At 38.6% G+C, this 25,750-nt stretch overlaps 1 protein-coding gene across 3 annotated transcripts in view; it reads right to left on the minus strand.

Annotated features, from left to right (window-relative positions):
- dennd1b (DENN/MADD domain containing 1B) overlaps positions 1-25,750 on the minus strand; it is a 330,960-nt gene that overhangs the window by 164,674 nt on the left and 140,536 nt on the right. For all 3 annotated transcript variants that reach the window (XM_063063866.1, XM_063063865.1, XM_063063864.1), the window contains exons 4-5: positions 15,452-15,501; positions 5,407-5,526 (exon numbers count right to left, since the gene is read on the minus strand). In XM_063063866.1, the coding sequence (XP_062919936.1) occupies positions 5,407-5,526; positions 15,452-15,501 (170 nt within the window). The remainder of the gene's footprint in view (positions 1-5,406; positions 5,527-15,451; positions 15,502-25,750) is intronic.

The following is a 25,750-nucleotide window of genomic DNA, read 5'->3' on the forward strand; positions in this document are numbered from 1 at the left end:
AAGGATGCTTCTACCTGTGGAAGAATTTATAACTAAAGGTCACTGTTTAAACACGAATACTTGATATTTCATACAGAGATGAGGTGGAAGCTTTTCTGTGATCTATGAGTCTTTGTAACTCTCTTCCTTATATGGTGGTTGAACCTGAAATTGAGAGTTTCGTTAAGCAACGTTGCATTATTTATTTATTCATTTAGGTGCCCCTATTATAAGCACAAGTGTATTGCGCAGACATTCAGAACAAAGCCCTGAAAGGCTTCTTCACTGGTGATCCAACTCTGACTACTCACTGCTAACCATAATGCCCAGCAACAGCAAAACCAATGACCTTGATGGACAGACAAAAGATTTTTCACTGCAGGATGATGATGTTATTATGGTTAGGAAGGAACTCAGTGTTGAGGTTGCTACTGATTAGCCATGAAATTGGATCATGTGGCAACACAGGGTCAAGGTTCCTGCTTTGTTTGTTGGCATGATATGAAGCAAAGGAAGCTGGGCTGGTAGAGGAAAAGTATGGTCCAGGTCTTTGAACAGCTACAACTTAGCTGAATAACTAAATAGACTTGAGGGATAATTTCTCTACTCTTGTCTACAGGTTTTGAATAACTTTTTGTGAGTTGTAAAATTATTTTCAAATTCAAAGATAAAGAATCCCACATACTGATGAATTGGCTGATTTAATCCGGGTAACACTGGCAATTTCCAATTGGACTGCAATATTTCTAGAGACTGAAACTGGTCAGACTCTTCTCCTATCTTAAAAAAGAACAGTGGCAGTGAATTAAATTTTATTAAAGATTTCCACCTGGAAAGAGTCAAAAAGCAGTCTCTCAAAGTTACATTTACAGAGCTGGATCGACTTTATTTGCCAGCTGTGGACTTCCACCTTACTGCTGCTTCTACTTAAGCTTTGATTAACTTTTACTTTCAAAAGTCAAAGGTTAAATAAAGGAAGGGAAATGTTTTCTGTCAAATAACTTACTGACCACTGACACCAACTTCCAGGAGAACACTGCTCTTAGTAATCAAATCAAAACAGAGGAAGTTGGTTTTCTAAACCTTAACATGACATGTCTACGGGCTACTTTCTTTTGCAGAAAATTGACACAAAGTGTGTAAAATTGAAACATTCTGCTTTTAAGGGGATTTGCTTTTGGCAACTGATGACTTCACTTCGATGGGAGTTACTGCACTACAAAGCCTTACCTGCCTAAAAAAAATGAGCTTGTTTGTTAGAGCACTTCCTTTTCTAAGTGAAGGTGACAATTTAACAATCGCAATACTTCAAAATCAAAAGCAAACCAAATATTTTAATAATGGTTTCATGTCACTGCTGGATGAAGGATTTATTACAGTCTTGTCCCCATAGATTAGAAAGTCTAATCTATTTACAGAAGCAGAACAGTTACGATCCAAAATGAAGGAAATGCATTTTTCTTAAAAATAAACATGATGATGTACTTTGCACTACTAAATTGGATAATGTCAATAACTGGACACAATTAAATAGCTGGTATCTTTGTATACAAATGCAACAAAGGTAATGATTTGAACAGGTTTTATTTTCAGGTCCTTTAGAAGCACAGAGTCATCACAGGGGTGACCACAAAAAAACCCTGGGAGCGTTCCTCACTGTGGATTCTTACCACTCACCGATAACCCATTAGACCTGCCAACAACAGCTTCAATGACCTTAAGAGACGGATATGAAAGTTTGTTCGAGAATAACAGAGGAGACAGAGGACAGGACATTCGTCTATTAACTGTTTGTGTTAATTTATTCCTGGGGCTTGAATTGCCTATCCCTCAACACCATCTATGCAACAAAGTTACTGCAACATTTCATTTCTTAACTTACCTAAATTAAAACTACTTAAATTTTCCTTTCTTCTTTGGCACTACTGTTAATAAAGAGGCTGAAGAGAGTCAAATGTCATTCACACATTCTCCATCAAAGCACGTCTGAAATCTAACTTGAAGTAATTTCCCCAAGTTTTACTCTCTTCTCATGAGAAACTGTTCAAAAAATAATGCGGTTTGAAATGACTGGATACAAATCCGTGTATCACCATTGTTACTGTAGATTAGTACTGAACTGCACCTATTTTCCAGAAAGCATACTTAAATAAAAATTTAGAGGCTTCTGGAAATATATGACACTTGAAGTTCATTCTAATGGTTCAAAACCTGAAATGTTTTTATATCTGGGAAAAGAAAACATTCTCAACCAGATAAAATTTATTGCACAGGGTCCAAAAATCAAATGCAATTAAAACAAGCACTGTGATTTAGAAGTAACTGAAAATCCCCTTAGGCCTTTCATCGCTCAAGTTTAAATCATTTTTGATTGTTCTTACCAAAATATTTAATGCTCAAAAATAATCTTCATTGTTTGTGAAACTGTGATTAGTAAGTTAGTATATTTAAAAAATGAAGTGATTTCTCCAAATACTTAACCTAACTCAATCAAAACTTCATTTAGTCAAGAAATGCCATTCATTTAAAGACTTCCATGAGGCTATTATAAACTATCACATGAAAGGAAAACAACAGAAATTTAAAAAGCGAGGGCTGCAGAGCTGGAGCTCAAGATTCCAAACACTAACAATTGAGAATATTTTTGAATATAACTCATTTTCCCCATCTGAGATTTAGCTGTAGAGATCAAAAGGTTCCTTAAAGAAGCTTTGGATTATGAAACTATGGTAGTGTTTTTATCTCAATCATGTGCATATATTCCCAGAACTATTACTGAAGAAAATAAGATTTTGTTTTGAATCAAGCATGAGATACATTTCATAGTGTTCATAGAAAGACTTTGGTAAACTTCAACAGTGGTTCATAAAGGAATGCAAAACTAAATATCTTAATTCTATTTTGGCAACAAAAGTCATTTATAACACATCATACATTTTCAAATACAGTCATACTTTTGAATGAAGCGAAATTTTAAGTTAAAATCAGACTGAAACATGAAATAATTACTATTACTCAGATGCACTATATCATACCAATGCATAGTGTACATCGTTTTATTCCAAAAAGCTATTTCACCCACTACTTCAGTAAAATAGAAATATTCAAAAATTAATCAATAGAGATTGACAATAACTGATTTTAAGTAGTTCCTTAGAGTTAAGAATTTGTAGAAAGATGTGTCATGAAAAGCATTTCTTTCAGTTTAGAAGATAAAAATTACTCAACTAAAGAAAGCTGCATATTTCAGGCTCAAACAGAAGAAGTCAACATGTATTTCGCATTCTGTTAGTATTAGTTTTGCAAATGATCTGTTTACAGTACTTAGTGGAGCAAAATATTAAAGAATATGAACCCTAGGACATCAAACAATGATAATTATCAAAAAAAAACAAAATTCTTTATTTTGACAATCAATTAAAAATATTGAATATGGATTTTATTTTGTTCAGACTGCTTTTGTTAACTAACATCACTAGAATGTGCTAGTCTAACAAGAAGAGGTAATACACAAAAACTTCAGATGAAATGGCAATATATGCAAGTGCATAATAGAAATTGAAATCTTCTGGTTAAAAAATGATGACAAAGTTTTATAATTGATATAATTCTCACAAAGAATCATGCACAACTATTTTCGAAGCAAAGACCAAGAAAATTATTGATAGAATTTGTCAATGACAAAAGTATAAATTACTTTCTTCCTGCATTAAAATTGAAAACATTACCCTCTACAAACACTAATCAAAAACAGCTATCATTATGGTGCTCGGATATGTGATTGCAAAGGTGACAACTCTGCTGTTTTGTGATTTAAAACATAGCAATGAGATTGAAAATTGTTCAAGGTAAAACTGCGCTTCTACTCTCCTGTGTATAGGTTGAAGTATTCTTCAGCATTGAACAATAACAAAGACAATTTTTCTCTCAATTAAAATTTTTAGAAATTAGAATCCTCCAAAAACCATGTTCAAGCCAAAATATTTCTGTATCCATTTGTACTTTTTCACTGCATGTTCAGATTGATCAGGTAGTCAGGAAGCAACCATCACCTTTATATCTCTTGTGCTCTTGGTAGTAGGCAGAACTTATTTCATACAACTTTAGGCTTTGTATGTAATAAATGGCAACTACAACTATAAGCTACGGCATCTTGATAATTCATGCAGCATTGAATGAAAAAATAGAACCCAAAGGAAAAAGGCACAGAACTAAAACACACAACCTATGTATGCCAGCTTCCTTAAAATAATGTAAATTTCTGAATGCCTGGAACTTAGCAAGATATAAACACTCAAATAAGAATTTAAAACACATTGGACAACACAAAGCAAATCCAGAAGGAACTGATATCCTTGGGTGAAATTCCTCAATTATTCAAATATACCGATCCCTTTCCAGCTATCAATTTATCCAATTTTTCCTTCTTCAATTAACAGCAATTTCTATTTTAATCTCAGATATGCAACAACCACCTTTCAGTCAGCAACCAGCTGTTTCTTACCAACAATCAGCATTTGGATGGTGACCATAATTTGGGAAAACACCCTAATATCTGCTGATGGAAAGCAATTATTGATTGAATATTGAGTCAAAGAAGAATACATTGGAGAGGCTGACTGAAAACTTCGGCAATAGGAAATAGGACACGGAATAGGATTGGACCACTTGGCCTATCAAGTCTACTCCACAGAAGTTAGTCACACTTGGGGGTTGGCGGAATAATCTTAAAAAGGAGTTGAAGTGGATCAGGGAAGGAATTCAGATAGGAAACAGGAAGAGATGTATGTTTCATAATTGTGTTCCTTCTCTGACCTACTTCACACGCAGGAAGATGAGAAAGTGAGCCACACAAGGAGCAAAAATTATGAGAACGCGGAGTATATGGGAGCTGAGAAATAATTTGAACCAGGGAATGAAACTGCAATATTTCAGACTGGTCACTGAGAAGAGGAGTGATCGCACAATCTCTAGGATAGATTTTGGGCACAAAAATAGAGTAAGAATTTTAAGAACTACAGGGGTGGGTAGTCATGCCTGGAAGTGACAAACGCAGAAAGCTTTCAGCAGCAGGTAGTCACTTTACAAAGGTTTTAGTCTGTGGTTTTTGTCAAAGGTGATAGCAGGAACACAGCGGGTAGAGGGAAATGTATTGATGCTTGATATGAAAGTTGGAATACAAATTCAAGACATCGTGAACAAAATTTCTCAGAAATAGTCAATGTCACTGGTATAGCAAATAATCAAAAAAAAAGTAATCACAGATTCTAGTGGGTACAGGAGTGCAACAAAAAAAAAAAGACCTGATACACTATTGCCATGCTTAATGCTGGAGACACCAATTCAAATTCAATTCAAATGATACTAGTTTTGCATGCATCTTAAACACAGTGCAAAAATTCATAATTCATTTTAAATTCCACATACCTGAGGATACAGATGCAGACTTTACATCCTGATGTTAAGCGGCAGAAACCAAACCTTTGCCTGCTTTCAATGTCTGTGAGCACAAAAGTGAAGTGCTGTCCCACCTGACTACGTGAAACCCTGTAAGTGATAGGCATAAACATTTAGATTTCATGGACAGAATGTCAGTTGCATTAAAAGAGATAACTTGTAATGTCAAGCTACTTCTGAAGGAAACTAAAATGGCAGAAAATTAAAGTGTAGGAAGAAATAGTAGTAATTTTCTTTAAAAAAAATTCTTAAATTAGTTAATTTAATGAATTCGGTTGGTCAGAATATTTAAACACTGATAGTTCGGTGTTGATCTTGTTAACTCTGCAGAAGAACTGAAAGTTGACAAACAACAAATTTCTAAGGTTTGTAAAATGATGGGGGAAGGAGGGGAAAAGGAAGCAGTAGTGATCAGAGCAATTGGTTTACTGGTTCAATACTTTTTTTTAAATCAACCATTGATTATGGCTGAGTGAAAGCTGTAAAAATACAATAGTGAACTGCAAGTAAGGGCCTCAATAAGATTGATGCTTTGTGTGCATGTTAGAAGGGGTCGGATAAAACTTAATGTTACATTTTCATTTTCAAGGATATTGGAATTTACTAAGCTCAGGCAATGCTTTTAATTTTTCAGTGCTTGCCTTCAGCATTAAATATTCAACATTTTGTCTCTGTTAATTTCAGTGAAATGTGGTAAAATATCCTGAAACACACCAGAGTACTAGAGCAATACAGTACATGTAGCATATATCCAGGCCTTTCGGCCCAACCAGTCTTTGCTGACCATAGAGCTGACCCAACCAGTTCCACTTTCCTGCATTCCACCCACATTCCTCAAAGATCTACCCCTCCATGTACTATCCAAGTTCTTCTTAAAACTATTCTCTTGTATCTGCCTCCAACCACTTCCTCCGGCTATTCATTCCACATGATCATCACCCTCTGCATCAAAAGGTTGCCTCTCAGATCCCTTTTAAATCGTTCCCTTCTCACCCTGACCCTATGCACACTAGATTTGGAATTTCCCTACCCCAGGGAAAAGTCTGTTAGCATCTACCTTATCTATGCTCGTATTACTGTTGAACATTTCTGTAAGGTTGCCCCTCATATAACTGTGTTCTAAGAAATAAAGACCTTGCCTGGCCAACAGGCTTCTCATCCTGGCAACATTTCTGACAAATTCTCTCTGCACTCAGTACAATTGAACCATGATTTTCCTATAATAGGGTGACAAAACCACACAAGTGCATTTTAATGTCCCAACTCCCACACTCAGTGCCCTGGATGATAAAGGCCAGTGTGTTAAATGCCTTCTTCATTACCCTGTCTACCTGTGATGCTGTTTTATATCCTAATACTTGATCAAATATTGGGTGTTGCTGCTGCAAAGAATATTTTCTCTCAAACATTTCCAGTGAATGTTCGGTTTACAAACAGTTCTTCAAATATACTTTCACTAGTACCCAATGAACCGAAATCAATTGAGCGTGAAATAATTCCATGTAATTAATACAAGCTAATCTCTCATTAAGCACTTGCTCACTCAACTTCACTCATCCCATCACTGAACTGTTCCCACAACCTATGGAGTCATTTTCAAAGACTCTTCATCTCATGTTCTCGATATTTATTTATATTTATTATTCCTTTTTTTTATATTTGCACCGTTTGTTTTCTTTGCACACTGGTTGTCTGTTCTGTTGAATGCAGTCTTTCACATGATATTATCCACTGATTGAATTCACTGTATACCTGCAAGAAAATGAATCTCAGGGTTGTATATGGTGACAAATATGTACTTAGATAGTAAATTTACTTTAAAATTTGAACTTGTTAGAAATAATCAGTCTGGAGAGGAAGGAAGGCTGTTTAATCAGAAAGGCTGCAAAGATTTTAATCATTCAGGTAGCACTTATTCTTTGAATTTTTATTTTAATATCAGCGTGCTTTACATACTTGAAGCCAGTGTGAAGGGCAACAAGAAATGTCTTGAATGAACATTAGGCTGGAAAGGAAGGAGCTGGTCGCTGTGATCCACCTTGAGTCTAGCAACATATTGAACTCCATTGGAAAACTACTGGTTGCTGTGCGTTAAATTAAGGAAATGGATGTCAGTAATTCTAACCGCTATCTATTACCTGAGCTAAGTAAATTGGTATCATGATAATCAGACTTAGGGAGGGGAATATATAGCTCAAGCAGTGGTATGGGAAAGTAAGGTTCTATTTCACAGACACTGAATAGCACATTGGTTTAAAAAGTAAGAATACCAGAATCAGATTTATTATCATCAACTTATGCCATGAAGTTTGTGGTTCCACAGCAGTAACGCAGTGCAAAACATAAAAATTACTATAAATTACAGTAATATATATAAAAAATAAACAATGCAAAAAAAGACTAAATTAGTGAGTAATAAAGAGTAAAATAAAGTGGTGTTCATGGACCATTCAGAAATCCGATGGCAGAGAGAAAGAAGCTGTTCCTAAAATATTGCGTTGGCATTTTCAGACTGTTGCACCTTTGCATTCATGGTGGTAGTCAAAAGAGGGCATGTCCTGGATGGTGAGAGTTCTTCATATTGAATGCCACCTCTTTGAGGCATTGTGTTTTGAAGATGTCCTTGCTGGTGGGGAATCTAGTGCCCATGATGGAGGTAGCTTGAGTTTATAACCTTTTTTCCAGTCCTGTGTACTGACTCAGCTATACCACACCATTCGACCATAAGACATAGGAGCAGAAACAGGCCATTCAGCTCACTGACTCTGCTCTGTATTTCATCATGGCTGATCCATTTCCCTCTCAACGCCATTCTCCAGCCCTCTCCCTGTAACCTTCCGCATCCTGACTAATCGAGAATATCTATCTTAACTACACCCAATGACCTGGCCTTCATAGCTGCCTGTAGCAACAAATACCACAGTCTCACCACTTTCTGGCTAAAGAACTTCCTCCTCATCTCCATTCTAAATGAACATCCCTCTGTTCTGAGGCTAAGCCATTTGGTTCTAGACTCCCCTACCATAGGAAACATCTTCTCCACATGCACTCTGCCTAGGCCTTCCAACATTCATAGGGTTCAATGAGGTTCCTCCTCATTCTCCTAAATTCCAATAAGTATAGCTCCTCATAAGATAGCCTTCTCATTCCCAGAATCATTCTCATGAACCTCCTCTGAACTCTCTCCAATTTGAACACATCCTTTCATAGATAAGGGACCCAAAGCTGCACACAATACTCCAAGTGAGGCCTCAGCATTGCATCCTTGATTTTATATTCCCGTCTTCTCAAAATGAGTACTAACATTGCATTTGCAGATGATGATGCAACCAGTCAGAATGCTCTCCATGATTTATCTGCAGAAATTTGCTGGAGTCATTGGTAGCATACCACATGTCCTCAAATTCTAAATGCCTTCTTTGTAATTGCATCGATATATTGGGCTGAGGATAGGTCTTCTGAGATATTGATACTCAGGGACTTGAAAATTGACTGGCTCCAGATCGCAGATCTGTCCAACTCCAATTCCAACAACACCGGATGCCTTCAGTATGCAAATGACATGGCCCCTAGCTCCAGCTCCAGTTCCAACCTGGATCTCGGCCACCACCAGCTCCAGGCCAAGACCTTCCTCGCTGCCACTGGGCCCCCAGGATCCCTTTCCCCCAGCACCACTCTCCAACACCAGGTCTCTCAAGCTCTCCCATCACTTGTTGGATCCTCCTCTTCCTCTCACTCTACCTTCCCTGTACACCTCAACCCTCCTCTGACGCTACAAACTCTCCTCCCCTCTCTGAACCGAGTTCTAATTTCTGTCGTGCTTTCACTATGCCCTCTGATCTTCCCCTCTCTCAGGCGGATCATTCTGTTGCCAGCCAAGACCTTACCTTTGTACCCCATTACCTACAGCTCAGTGAGTTCTGCATCTCCCCAATGCCGAGCTCTTCTTCCATCACCTCTGTCTCCAAACCCACTTCTTTGGCAAGGATTCCCCATCCCGCACGGATGACCCCTTCTCCCATCTCCAACCTTCCTCCTTTTCTTGGAGGCCCTACTCTGGATCTTTTCATCTCTTAATTGTTGACAATATGTCAATCAACTTGACTTCAGCACTCCTCTCTCCTCCTCAAATCTTACCTCTTCTTAGCATACTGCCCTCTCATTTCGTGACACCAATTCCAACCTTACCACCAAACCTGCAGACAAAGTAGGTGCTGTTGTAGTGTGGCAGACCAACCTCTACCTTGCAGTGGCCAGGTAGCAACTCTCTGACACCTCCTCCCTTAGCTACACCTTGAAGAGGACCCTACTCTGGATCATCAGAAAATTGTCTCCAACATAATCACTAACCTCATGAACTCTGGAGAACTCCCATCTTCTACTCCAAGCTCATAGTTCCCTTACCCTGCACTGCTCATTTCCACCTCATATCCGAGTTCTACAACCCTATCCCCATCGAGAAGGCCTTAAAGCTTTCCGTTTCTTTATCAAAAGACCCAGCCAGTTCCGTTCCACCACCACCCTCTCCATCTGGCAGAACTGGTCCACACCCTCAACAATTTTTCCATCTGCTCCTCCTGCTTTCTCCAAAATCAAGGGGTAGCCATGGGCATCTGCATAGGACCCAGCTATGTCTGTCTTTTCTTTGGCTATGTAATGAATGTTCCAAAACTTCCCTGGTAATGCCCCCCAACAGTCCATTTCTGAGACCTCACTCCACTTCCTCAAACTCTCTGTCTCCACCTCTGGAGACAAACTGTCTAGTGACATCATTTATAAACCTACCAATTCCCAAGGGTATCTTGACTATACCTCTTCCTACCCTGTCTCGTGTAAAAATGTTATTCCCTTTCCAAAGTTCATTCACCTCTGCCACATCTGTCCCCAGGATGAGGCTTTCTAGGACATCAGACATTATCCTCCTTCCAAGAAAACGGTTTCTTATCCTCCAGTATTGATGCTACCCTCACCTGTGTCTCTTATTTCGCAGACATCTGTGCACAACCCATCTTCCTACTGCCTTTACAGGGATAGAGTTCCTCTTCTCCTCACCTACCATGCCATGAGTCTCCACATCAAAAACATCTTTCTCCACAACCTACACCATCGTCAACAGGACCCTCCCAACAAACCCATATTTACCTACCCCCAACTCTCCACTTTCCACAGGGATTGCTCCTTCCGTGATTCCCTTATCCATTCGTCGCTCCCCACTAATATATCTCCCGTTATACTTTTTCCCTTACCTCCTTTCAGGGCCACAAACTGTCATTCCAGGTGAGGCAACACCTCACCTAGAAATGTATTGTGGTCATCTATTGTATCAGGTGCTCCCGACGTGGCCTCCTCTACATTAGTGAGGCATGTCATAAACTGGGAGAAAGCTTTGTTGAGACCTCTGCTCCATCCATCAAGAGTGGAATTTCCCAGTGGTCAACCATTTTAATTCCTATCCCCATTCTCGTTCTCACATGTCAGTCCACGGCCTTCTCTTTTGCCACAATGAGGACAGTCAGTGAAGCAGGTCAGAACATCCAGCTGCAGTAGCGAGAGGTTGAAGATGTCCTTGAGCACTCCAGCCAGTTGGTTGGCACAGTATTTGTGGCCTGAAGCATTGCTCATGTTCATCTAGGGTTCTAACGTCAGACTCTGAGACAGGTATCACAGGATCGCCAGATGCTGCAGACTGATATCGTTTTATTCTCCCTTTCAAAGCATGCATAAAAAGCACTCAGCTCATTGGGGAGCAAAGCACCACAACCATTCATGACGTTAGGTTTCACCTTGTAGGAAGCAAACCCTGCCACAGCAAACATGTATCTGATTCGGTCTTTAACTTCACTTGGAATTGCTTTTTCGCTCTTAGGAAAGCCTTCTGTAGGTTATACCTGGAGTTCTTGTACAGTTCTAGATCACTGGTCCTGAATACCACAGACCTAGCCTTTAGCAGATTTCAAATCTCCTCGTTCATCCACTGCTTTTGGGTGGAGTATGTCTGGTATGGTTTCAAAGGCACACACTCATCCACACAGGTCTAGCTGAAGTCAGTGACAACTCTGGTATATTCATTCAGATCCAAACAGGAATCTTTGAACATGGTCCAGTCCACCAATTCAGAGCACTTCTCTGAGCGTTCCTCCACCTTCCTTGACTTTGCTATCTTCACCACTGGCGCTGTGGTCCTCAATCTCTTCCTGTACGTCAGGCACAGTAATACAGCCACATGGACCCATCAAAGTGCAGACATGGGATGGCACGGTAAGTGGTGGAGTAGCAGTAGTCAAGTATGTTGGCTCTTCTGGTTTCACAGGTGACATGTTGATGGTAGTTAATCAGAGACTTATTCAAGCTGGCCAAGTTGAAGTCCCTCACAAGGGCAGAAGGGAGCACTGTCTTGTGAATACTGATCATGGTGCTCAGCTCCTCCAGTGCCAGCCTGACGTTGGCCAGGGGTAGAACGTACACTGTAACTAGGAGTGCTAGGGGTGAGCCACGTCTCTGTGAGGCAAAGTACACAGCAGCCAACTGGGAATGTGCTAGGATATGCGTCCAACCAGAAATGATCATTTGCTCACAAGAATAAATAAGTTGCAGGAGTCAGTTGTATAGAGTGAAAGGGTTCAAAACTGAGGAAAAATTGTAATATTCACAGATCAAAAGGAAATGAAGAGTAAATGAATGCCAAAATTTAGAAATGGAGCAATAAATGATACAACAAAATAATTAAAAGAAGGCTTTTTCTGCTGAGGTTGGGTAGGACTACAACTAGAGGTCATGGGTTAAGTGCGAAAAGTGAAAAGTTTAAGGGGAACATAAGATGAAACTTCTTCACTAAGAGGGTCGTGAGAGTGTGGAAGGAGCTACCAGCGCAAGTGGTGCATGCAAGCTCAATTTCAATGTTAAGAGAAGTTTCAACAGATACATGGATAGTAGGGGTATGGAAGGCAATGGAGGGCTATGGTCCCAGTGCAGGACGATAGGAGTCGGCAGTTTATATGGTTCGGCACAGACTGGATGGGCTGAAGACCTGCTTGTACTGTACTTTTCTATGACCCTACCTCCATAGTGCAAAATATGAGTAACACTTTATATTTGAAGGAAAGGAAAAGTACAAAATAAACTAAAATGAATGGAGTGCAAATGTTACATCTTGAGGATGAGCGTACAACCCAACAGATGTAAAAGAACATAGGCCATTCGGTCCACAATGTTGTACTAACCCTTTAACCTAATCCCAGATCTAACCCTTTCCTCAGTTTTCTTCAGAGCTCTCCATTTTTCTTTCATTTATGTGCCTTTCTAATATTCTCTTAAATGTTCAAAGTTCATTTATTACCAAAGTATTTATACATCATACAACCCTAAGATTTGTTTCCTAACACACAGCCACAAAACAAAGACACCCAAAAGAAGAACATATATATAAAAAAAGGAAGTCTGTCTAACACCCAATGTGCAAAGAATAAAAATCACATCATGCCCATAAAAAGAACCCATGAAAAATAAAAGAATAAAATAACCCATAAAAGACTGTTGAACACCTAATGTTCAATGAAAAAAAAATCAGGCAAACAGTAACTGCAAGCAAAATAGTGTTTCTGAACTGAAGTCCACAAGAGAGCCCCATAGTTCAGCGCAGAGTTGAGCAAATGCTGTGGAGCAGCAATCTGAACCAGCTCCCAGTTCGTGTTGGGCCCCTACACCCTAACCTTTTTAGTCTGGCCCGGCACTCTCTGTCTGAACATCGGGTTCTGCTGCTTCAAGCAGTGATCCGAACTGGCCTGCACCTCACCTCAGGCCTCAACACCCTGTCCTTTTCAATGTGGCCTGGCACTTAAATCTCAGTCAGAACAGGTTCTGCCACTTGGAAATGTCGGACTTCGCCACCTCAATTCAGTCTGTAAATCTCCGTACAAAAATCGTGTTCAGTAGCATTGGCAGTTCTAGGGCCATTGCCCTAGCGGCCTCAATTCAGCCTGTGCCCAACCTTTCACGCTCTTTGCGACGGGTCCACTGCCTAATGCTCCTAATGTACCTGCCTCTAACACCACCACCGGCAGTGTGCTCCATGTACTTACTATTCCCTGTTAAAAAAAAACTACCCTGACATCCGCTCTATACTTCCCTCCAGTTAACTTAAAACCATATCTTCTCATATTAGCCATTGCTGCCCTGGAAAAAAGGACTGCCTGTCCTCTCAATCTATACTTCTCATCATCTTATACACCTCTATCAAGTCACCACTCATCCTACTTTGCTCTAAGGAGAAAAGCCCCAACCCAGTTAACCTATTCTCATAAGACACTCTTCCTCATCAAGGCAGCATCCTGGTAAAACTCTTCTGCAACCTCACTGAAGCTTCATCTTCCTTCCTATAATGAGGCAGTCAGAACTGAACACAATAGTCCAAGTGTGGTCTAAATAGGGTTTTATAGAGCTGCAACATTACCTTGCAGCTCTTGAATACAATCCTCTTACGAATGAAGGCCAACACACCATACCCCTTCTGATCCACCTTATCAGCTTGCATGACAATTTTCAGGGATTTACGGACACGGTCCCCAAGATCCCTCTGTTCCTCCACACTGCTAAGAGTCCTGCTATTAACCCTATGCACTGCTTTCAGGTTTGTCACTTTATATCTTTCTGGATTGAACTCCATTTGCAACTTCCCAGCCGACCTCTGCATCCTATATATTGAATATCTATTTATCTATTACTATTATCATCTATTTATTGGTTGAATTTTCTGCTTCCCTAATTACTGAATCCCCTATCACCACTGCTCTCCTCTTCTCTTCCCTTTCCTTCTGAGCCACAGGGCCAGACTCTGTGCCAGAGACCTGACCACTGTGACTTTCCCCTAGTAGGACATTCCCCTCAGCAGAATCCCACGTGATATACTTGTTATTGAGGGGAATGTCCTCACCCTAGCCTCCTGCTTTCCTCAACGAAGTTAGCTGTGATCATAGCTAGACTAATCACAGCAACAAATCATAGTGGGAATATACTGACAATTGAGAGGTTCTGACAAAAACTCCTGGGTTAAATTAAAAGACATGATTACAGGAAGTAAGATTGTGTTCCTGGAATTGCAGAGGTTTGAGGATGATTGCATTGAAGTTTTGAAATGTCAGAGTTAGGATTTTCAAAAGTTAAATGACAATTGGTGCAACGTTAATTCCTAATTTTCACTTTAACTTTGATAACTAAGAGATATTGTGTGGCATGGAGAATTAGCAGAATTGTTGGAGTTTGGTCACAGTGATCACATTTAAGAGCTTCCAGGAGCTACATAACTTGTTCATTTTCCTATGTCATGTTAGTATATTGATGTCGACAGAAGCCTATTGTTGCATTGAGAATAATATACACAAAAGGAGAATATTAGGGTGAAATTGGAAACTGATGGGGGGAAATATATTTATTCAAGGACTGCAACTTCTTTTACAGTTGAAAGGTATATTCACAGCATTTCACAGAGCTGGTGCACTGGATTCTTTGAAAACCAAATTGTGTCACCAAGTATACCACTGGATGGCAGCAATGGAGCCTGTTTCCACATACATATTGTGAACCTTAAACCAGAGACATTTAGCTCCTCAGCCTATTTTCATTTAGGTGAAGGCTAACAAAAATCTTCACAATTAGCTGGAACACACAAGTGCAAATATTTAAAAGGGTGCAGTCAGTTAAAAAGCACAATAGTGGGGATTAGGTTTTAAAATACCATATCTAATTATAAAGTTATAATTAAACAACACTTCATTTATAGATAATTTTTTTCCAAGTGAAAGCCTTTATTTTTAATAGAAGTAAAACTCAGTTCACAAGCTATTAGCTACAATGTGTATAGTCAATTTTCTGGCTCACATTAGTCCTCAAAAAAAAAAATGGGGACCCTCCATGCTGAGATTTTAAGAAGACACTTCTCTTAAAAAAAAGATTGGACTGAGTCCCAATTCAAAGTAGTGGGCAAAATGTAAAATGATTGGTTTATCATGCAATACTGTACCTTTCAACATCAAAGGGGAAGCAAAACTTCAGCACAGTCTGCAGCACTTCCTGTGAAGGATAATAAAATTGTTAGGCTCATGCAGGACTTGGGTCAAATCACTACTGTATGCACCACAAAAAAAGACTGAGAATAACCTTTTGAATTAAAACATATACGGACAGTTGTTTCTGTATTGAAATAATCAACCATAATGAACTTCATTGATTATTAACAAGAATAAAATTTATGCTTCAGCAGACTGTACTGACAATGGTAAGAGAGCACCAGGAGGGAATCGTTTGGCCTAAAGGGCATTAACACCCCCTCTCATCCCCACTGGGATCCCCTTCAACAAGACCATATGGATTTTACAAGCAGCGCAGCACCATATGGGTAAGCCATGTCTGCTGATACATGCATCACAGACTAGCCACCAGTTTCTAGTCAACACGTAACATGCGCTGACAATAGAAATTGCGGGGGAAAACTCAAGGATAATAGTAACGATAAAAATGACAAAATTCAAAATGAATGTGTCCTGCTGAAAAAAATTTGCATAGGATTATTTAAGGAAAATATGTATGTCATCAGAGTGCCCTCTGCTAAGTGATACTCCATTAAGTCAGATTTTTAATAAAATACATGACACAACAATGAAATACTGCATCATCAATAGCAGCAGATATTTGTTTACAAGCTCTTAAATAACACGTTATTCTTAAATCTCTCCATAAAGCTTGCAGGAATTTGGAATAGCACTAATGTTCTTTGTAATTTTCAGCTTGCATGGTTGTTAAGTTTTTTTTCTTGCATGTAAAGAGCAGGGCTTTGGAACTGTTTAAAGATTTTTTTTGCACTGCAAAAGCGCATGTCAGCTTTATGGAAAATGTGGCTTGTATAACAAAGTGAACTAAGAGCAAGCAGTGTGAACTCTGCTCACAGAGGTGACACAATGCTCCAATGGAATAAATTTTAATCTTCATTCATAATCTTTAAGAGTGAATAGTACTTGTTATTGCAGCCAAAATAGCTCATTTGTGCGACTGGGACTATAAATTCTCAGCAAATTGTCATCCTTCAGGATCTGACTTCAGCTTCCAAATTAATTATATTATCCTAGTTTTAAGAGTCCAAATACATTTCTAATCAGATTTATAAATGTGAGGCCACATTTTGGACTCTATAATTCACATGATCTGTGCTCGGTTGTCACATAATCACAGGGTTAATACGAAGCTTGTTTTACCCATTGCAATGCATTTCCAAATCAAAAATAACTTCTAGATTTCATTTTTAATACAGCTAAGATACAGCAAGTTCTAAAAGCAGACCAATTTCCAAACCAATTTAACATTCACTATCTCAGACAGACAAAATAGACAAATGCAAATTAAATCATTTGCTAATTCATTCTGTATGAACAAAATAGTTCCATTCTAAATTAACAGAACAGGAATAATATTGCTCTACAGACTTAAGTGTTCTATCAATATTAATCCTTGCAAAACAAACTATTTTAGCAATACATAGCAGGTTAAAATCTAATTGCCTCTATTTAGAATTCCTCTTTTTATTTCCTTCAGAATAGAACCCAAGCTTTCTACTCACTTTCCAAATGGCACAGGCAACTCTCAGGGGAAGGTGACATTTGAAAAAAAAACTCAATGCTCTTTTAAATTCATACAACCGGCAGGTCTATAGACTCAAAAACAATTCAGACAAAAATTGTTTGCAGCACTTATGGGACTGAGCAGCTCAGCTGACAACTGGAACTCCATGACAGCATAGATGAGGTTACTTGCATCAATCAATGAAGCAGTGCACCAGCTCCACAGCCAGATCTCATCCTAATTAAAACACAGCATTCAGCACTTTCACTTAATGAAATATTGTATAATGTAAACCTACCACTCCCTCTAAAACAATGATTCTCAAATACCATGTTGGTAATAAACGTTCTATATTGAGTGGCCATGGCAAAAATAAGTTATGATGATAATCAAGCCAGGTATCACAGCATCGTATTTATTTCCGTTCATTTATTGATGAGCTCAGCTGGGGGTTTGCTATGTAAAAGCACAGCAGCACTTGCCTGCAATCATTTCAAAATACTATACTGGGTTCAATATGTGTATCTTACTAGAAATGTGTTAAATTCTTACATATCTTTTGTGTAAATAGAGCTTGAATTCTTCAGTTTTTATTTCTGGTTACATTCATGGGGTATTGTTTTGCAATATTTTATCAGCAGAATTGGTTATTTTTAAGACATTAACAGAGCTTCAACGCTTAAAGTTCAACGTAAATTTATTATCAAAGTGTACATATGCAACCATGTACAGCCCTGAGATTTGCTTTCTTGTGGGCATGCTCAGTAAATCCAAGAACCACTATAAAACCAGTAAAAAACTGCTCCCAGCAAGGCAGACAAACAACCAGTGTGCATAAGACAACAATCTGTGCAAATACAAAAGAGAAAAATAATAATAGTAATACATCAATAAGCAATAAATATCAAGAATATGAGATGACGAGTACTTGAAAGTGAGTCCATAGGTTGTGGGAGCAGTTCAGTGATGGGGTAAATGTAGTTGAATGAAGTTATCCCCGTTGGTTGAGATGGTTGAGGGGTAATAACTTGGCAGTACGAGTCCTGCGGATCCTGTACCTTCTTCCTGATAGCAGCAGCAAGAAGAGAGAATGACCTGGGTAGTGAGGTCCTTGATGCTGCTTTCCTGTGGCAGCACTCTGTGTAGATGTGCTCAGTGGTGGGGAGCGCTTTACTCGTGATGAAATGGGCCAAATCGAAAACCTTTTATAGGATTTTCCATTCAGGGCAATGGTGCATTCATACCAGGCTGTGTTGCGGTCAATAAATTCTCAACCAGACATCTATAGCAGTTTGTCAAAGTATTAGATGTCATGTAGAATATTCACAAACTTCTAAAGAAGTAGAGATGCAGCCGTGCTTTCTTCGTAAATGCACTTACGTACTGGGCCTAGGACAAGAAATCCAAAATAAGAACACCTCGAAATTTGAAGTTGCTGACCCTCTCCACCTTTTATCTCCCGATGAAAACTGGCTCATGGGCATCTGATTTCTTGCTCTTGGTCAATAATCAGCTCCTTGGTTTGCTAGCATTGACTGTGAGGTTGTTATTGTGGCACCACTCAGCCAAATTTTCAGTCTCCTTCCTATAAGCTGATTCCTCACCACCTTTGGTTCAGTCAACAACAGTGGTGTCATCAGAAAACTTAAGTATGGCATTGGAGTTGTGCTTGGCCACACATCCATAAGTGTAAAGCAAACAGAGCGAGGGGACCAAGCACACAGCCTTCTGGTGTTACCTGTGCTGATAGAGATTGTGGCGATGCATCACATTTTGGTGAAACAAAGTTCAACTGAATTGAAAATCAGTAATAACATTAAAGATCAAAAATTAGTGCAGACCACAAATAAATAGGATTTACATGCATGTTGAAAGCCCTGCACAGCATTCTTACAACAAAATGAATGAAATATACATTCAGACTGCCTGATAGTTAGTACTTTATAAAAATCTATTGGAAGTGACAAATATTCAATTCTTTTGCGTTGGATTCAAACATTTACTTTGGAACAAGTGATATTCATAGTTAGACAATGGAGTGATCACTGAAGTTGCGTATTATATACATTAAAAAATCCAAGACTCTATAAATCTGTAGGTGTGAACTTCCCACTATTCAGGACATCATTTATGGAGACAGGTGTGTAAAAAGGGCCCGAAGGATCATTGGGAACCCGAGTACTGTAAACCCAACCTCAAACTGTTCTAGCATTCTACCATCTGGGAAATGGTAAGGCAGCATTAAAGCCAGGACCAACAGGCTCCGGGACAGCTTCTTCCACCAGGCCATCAGACTGATTAATTCACGCTGACAGAATTGTATTTCTATGCTGTATTGACTGTCCTGTTGTACATACTATTTATTACAAATTACTACAAATTGCACATTTAGATGGAGACATAACGCAAAGATTTTTACTCCTCATATATGTAAAGGATGTAAGAAATAAAGTCAATTCAATTCAATACTGGCCACATGCATTTCCCTTTCTGTAGAAACATTTTGATTTCCTAGGCGGGCTTCTTCCCTGCCGCCCTCAACCACTGCTACCAAAGAAATTCAGCAAGAAAGTTCAAGGAAAACATGGCATGCATACAAGAACTATTGGCCATGACTGTCTATAAAGATTAAAAGATGATGGCATATGCTAGATAATTACTCTGACAAAAAGAGCTTTATTTCCTTAAAGTCATAATCCAAATGTTTTCCTTTGCCACAGCAATCCCTAGATACAAAAAGATTCTGTACATGGGTAATTTTATCGGCAACTGTTGCTCCTTTCAGGTGAAATGAGGCACAGGGCTTGAAAAGCCCAGTAAAAATGTGGATTGTTTGAAATATCCAAAAAATTTTCTGGAAGTACAGGGATCTTCCTGCATAACTGATTTATAAACTAAATTCTCTTTCAAACTTAAATCATGATCATCAATAATCATCAATAAAGATTTAGTTGAATGATTTTTCACTTTGACCAAAAGTTACACTTCTACAAACAGGATTAAAATGTTAAGGCTTCATTCTATGATCACTGACTATAAAACTACATTAAACCAACTCAGTCTATATACAATGCATCCCAGTTAATTGTGACACATCTTGACCAGTACATTTTGTCCCAATTAATCAGCTGTCCCATTTAGCTGAAGTTCTATGGAAATAGTTAAAAAGGCATAAAAAAGACAAACCCAGCATCAAATTGTGTATTTAAATGAAATGCGGAATATATGAGTATGCTACATAATAATAACGTGGTAAACTGGATCAGCAAATTTGCAGTTTCACTTGAAGCACAGTGTAATGTCTACTGGGCACACAAGTGCATGTGACTGATGCTAGTTAGAAACTATTCAGCAACATACTCCTGCCCAAATTAGGTGGCACATTGCCCCAAGTAAACAAAGGGAATCCTAGCCATTTTCTCTATTAGGTTTTGTTCTTTAAGAGTTGTCCCAAATAAGCAGCTGCCCCAATTAACCAGAATCAAAGCTCAATGTTCAAAGTACTTTCATTTTCATAAACATTTGAGACCACAGAGCTAAATGAATGTGCTGAAATCACTTATCAAATCAGTGATCATTCATTAAAATTATCAGTCCAATAAATCCATGAAGAGAATCTCACTCCATTGTGATATCATTCTGTTATTCAGGAAGGGCTGGAAAAAAGAAATTAAAATGAAAGAAATCTTTCTTATGAAAATCAATGAGGTGTAATTCCTCATGGAATCTCATAGAACGAGATAGATTCAACCTCAGTGGATAGAAGTACCCCTCAATACAAGTGGGCACAGATGATATTGGATCTAGGCTAAATAGAATGATACACATTATTCTCAATCTTTCTACCGAATACCTTGATTCAAATTCTAGATTTTATAGCCATTTCATGAATATTTTGTGAATCTGTGAAGCATATAGCACTGGAACAACAACTGTAAAAAAAAACTGCAGATGCTATAGATCTGAAACGAAACAGTAAATGCTGGAAATATTGAAAGGGCATCTGTGAAGAGAGACACAGAGGAAACGTTTCAGCCATCTTACTCTTGTTTCTCTCTTCATAGCGACTGATTTCACAAGTATTCTCGAGTTTTGTCTCTATATTTCTGAGGTAGCAATTACTTTTCAACAACCACAAGACGACAAGACTTTCAGCTTCCAGATTCTGCAACTTAAAGTTAGTATTTTCTGTGCAATGATGACATTAGGTCACTATTGGTCAATGTCAGCTAAGATTAATCCTGATGAACCAAAGTCCCTGCAGATGAGACTGCCTTACAAAGGAGAACTCTACAAAATGCAAACCACATTCAGTATGACCTTTCAGCCCACAAGTCCGCTCCACCATTTGATCATGGCTGATTTATTATCACTCTAAACCCCTTTCTCCTGCCTCCTCCGTAACTTTTGCACCCTTACTAATTATTAACCTATCATCATCAGCATCATCAGGTGCCATGCCCAGTTTGAGCTTTAACTGCCATGGCCCACACACTCCTGTTTTGGGTCAAGTGGATCAATTCATTGGTATTCATTTCCAGTTCTCTGATTGCTGTCTCCATCATCATTTGTCTTTGCCTTCCTTTTGCTTTCTTCCCTTCAATTTTTCCCATAATTACCGTGCATTCTAACTCCTCTTTCCTAATCACATGTCCAATGAAGTTACGTTGCCTTTTCATGATCTCATACATTATTTTTCTTTTTGTGCTTGCTCTGTTCATGACATTCTCGTTAGATATTCATTCTGTCCATGATATTCTTTGCATCCTCCTCAAAAACCACATCTATGCTGCTTCAATTCGATTCCTCATGTTACTAGATATTGTCCAACTTTCTGAGCCATATAACATAACTGGATAAACATAACATTTCAGTACTCTGAGGCAGGTTGTCATGGCTAATTTAGCGTTGGTCAGTATACTCTTCATTCTCGAAAAGGTGTCTTTTGCCATCCCTATTCTTCTTTTGATGTCCATGTCGCACCTGCCATCTGATGTCACCCAGCTTCCTAAGTAGCAAATATTCTGTACTTGTTTTATGTCTTCCCCGTTTATTTTCAGCCTGCAGATAGGATTCTCCTTCTTTTTGGATATCATCATACATTCTGTCTTTTTGCAATTGATAGATAGACCCATTTTTGCACTTTCTTCAACAACTATACCAATTAAGTTTTGTAGTTCTTCCTCCGTACTTGCAATTAACACAGTGTCATCCGCGTATCTGAAATTATTAATGTTTTCACCGCCAACTTTGATTCCCAAGATGTCTCTTATTTTTTGTAATATTGTTTCACTGTACACATTAAATAAATCAGGGGAGAAAACACACCCTTGTCTAACGCCTCTCTTGATTTTCGTAAACTGACTCACTTCTCCATCTATTCTTACAGCAGCAGTTTGTTCCCAGTACAGATTTCTGATTAGGCAGAGATCTTTCAAGTCTAGATCTAGAGTTTCCTGTAATACTTCAAATAACTTATTAACCCATACAGCTCCACTTTAAATATATCCAATGACTTGGCCTCCACCGCTATCACTCACCATTACAGAAAAGGTTTCTTTCAGAAACCACGGTGGCAGAAAACAATTTCACCACAATATTATTACTTCTATCATTCATGTAATTAGGGGCACTAAATGTTGACTGGAGTGTTCTAATTCCTACTTTGGTTAAATACTGGACCAAATGGTCAGACTGATCAACACCAATAACTGAACTGAAATGCAGGCAGAGAAAAAAAAATCTGTGAAAGCCCTCTTGTGTCAACATGAAACAGAAATATTGTCCCAGTGGTAACATATTGACTGGCTGTGGATGAAAGAACTCAGGAACATCAGGTCATGCTTTGGCTCAGCGTCAGATACCCCACAGTTGACAAGGACATAGGGAAAATACCAACTACTGTTTTTGTAGTCTCTCCAAATAACTATAAGACATCAAACCTCAGAATAAGGATTGAGCAGATCAAGTGAGCTTTCCTTGAGCTACTACTGTTGGTGGAACACTATATTGAACTTGCATGTTCTTAAATCTTATCAAAGAGTTTCTGTTCTCATCTCTCATGAATTTCTGGCAAATCCAGTTGAAAGGGAAAGTGACAAATAGAAAATGCTGGAGGAACTCAGCAGCCCAGGCAGCATTGATGGAAAAGAGTAATCATTCGATGTTTCGGGCCAAGACCCTTCATCAAGACCAGAGAAAAGGGGTGAGAAATCAAGAGTAAGAAGGTGGGGGGAGGAGAAGAAGTAGCACAAGGTGGTAGGTGAAACCAGGGGTTGGGGGGAGGGTGAAGTAGGGAGTTGGGAAATCAATTGGTGAAAGAGATGAAGGGTGGGAGAAGGGGAAATCCGATAGGAAAGGACAGACGCCATGGCAGGAAAGGAAGGGGGAGGAGCACCAGGGAAAGTACATTTGTCTTCCCTATCCACAAAAGTGCTGTAATGCCTATCAACAGGTGTCAAACATTAAAAACGTCAGCTCCAGTCCATTCTCTGGTCAAAGGAAAAAAAAATTTGACTACAAAGACATGCCGACTGTTCGTATTTTGCATCCTATAGAACAATGACCTGGTCTGATTCTTGGGAGTCCCTCAATCCACCCTAAAATGGATCTCAATAAAATGCAAATAACCTAAACATCACCATGGTCACCAATAATCACCATGAAGGAAATATAACAACAAAGCATCATGTCTTTTCAAGTCAACAGATGTCACACCACTGAAACAAAACACCCATAAATGGATATTCAACCAATGAAGGAAGTAAAAATTCTTTGTCAGACTATGATTTGCTTTTTAGCAATAGCCCATGCTTACACTGATAAACCATTAAAAAGTAAGAAATTAATTGGCATAAAGTCTTGGCAACTCTGCAGGTTTTATTATCTGGGTTACATGGCAGATGTGTTTCCAAGACTAGGAATAGCACAAGTCATTAACATCAGGTGTGGTCTCATTGCAAGAATCCTTGCACTTAAAACCAGAGCAGCAGAAAATTGCAGGCTATGTACACACAAAATGTGGGCAGCTTCCATGTAAGCCGTCAGTGCCTGAGTGGTATCATCTTCAAGGCTAACCCACACATTAAAGATGTCGAGGGAACAAGCAAACTTGGCCTTAGCCCATGTTGCTTTGGCAGCAATTGCAGACAGCCTGCAAAGCAGCCATCTGAGCATAGTGAGTTTGAACACAGCAAAAGCACTTTGTATGTAATCCCTAGAGTAGGTAGAAATCATTTCTCTGTGGCTGACCCAGCTTAAACACGCACCTTGATGATGCAACCAAATTAAAAATAAAGATTAAGTTTTTATACACACAAACATTATAGCCCCAAGGTAAGACACATCTTGCAATAAAAAGAAACAAATAAAACCACAATTTTCCAAAAATGTAGTAGAAACATAGAAAACCTATAGCATAATACAGGCCCTTCAGCCCACAGTGCTGTGCCAAACACATACTTACTTTAGAAATTACCTAGGGTTACCCATAGACCTCTATTTTTCAAGCAATTTTTTGCAATTAATATAAACAGGTTTTAAGCTGTACCTACTCAAAACAATGGCTTGCTCACTGTTGTTTTTAAATCACTCAGCTCCATATAATCAAATGTAACTTGCTCTAACAATAGAACCTATCTTGGTGTTCCGCTTTCTTCCACTCAAACTATTCCAAGAAGAACGTAATGAAAATAATTATGTGGTGCAGCTTTCATGTTGGCATGGGATAACAACCTGCAAGGTAGTGACTGAGGTCATCGTCATTAATGAAGACTTGAGACAACATCACATTGAATAAACTTAGAAATTTAACTATCACCTTTACAGAATCCCAACAGCAAACCAATAACCCCTAATGAAGGGAACACAAAATGTTGGAAAATTACTTCAGAAGCAAGTTGATGACTTCCTATTCAAGAATACTAAAGGGACTAGCTGAACCAATAGGGAGAGAAAAATTAAACAGCAAATTAGTTTGCCCTGGGAAATGTGTTTATCTGCACAGGAAGAGGAGTGGTTAAGCAACCATTCATCATATGTCAACAAATCCTCAGAGGAGATCACATATCACATGTTCCTCTTTTTTGCCAGTCTGATATTACTTCAAGATATTCAGTATAATTTAAAGATATTGAGAAAATATGTTGCAACAGCATTTCTCTTCCCATTTATTGCTGCCAACCTAGCTCAGGGAATAGCTGCTTACTTAAACTATCACAAGTAATAATCTTCGAGTACCTGGATGAGATGCCCAAACGCCATAAGAAAGAAAGAAAACTCAAAGATTGCATTTTAATTATAGATCCATCTCAAACAATTAAATTTTTTTTCAAATCAAGTTTCTTATTTCTTTTTCAGTTTTAATCAAAGTACATTAGCAGTCATTGGTACTTGGATTGTGAGATAGAGTCACATTTCCTGAATTAGTATCTTTTTTAAAAGCTTCATATTAACTCAGACAAGATGCACCAATAAAAATCATTCATTTGGACTTCAATTCAAAAAAATTACATTGAAGTACTGCAGTTTGCCATATTACATAGCCTACATTAATTTCTAATTTACTTTAGTACATTTTTTCTTCTGTTATTTATGACATCTTGCAAGATTCTTCTATACTGGGCACAACTAATGGTCAAAAAATAAAAATTCAAATCATGACTCATGTACTTTTGTCTCTAGTATTGGCATGTGTTTATATTCAAGA

Source organism: Mobula hypostoma, chromosome 12 (genome assembly GCF_963921235.1).
Source record: "Mobula hypostoma chromosome 12, sMobHyp1.1, whole genome shotgun sequence".
In the NCBI taxonomy this organism is placed as follows: Eukaryota; Metazoa; Chordata; class Chondrichthyes; order Myliobatiformes; family Myliobatidae; genus Mobula; species Mobula hypostoma.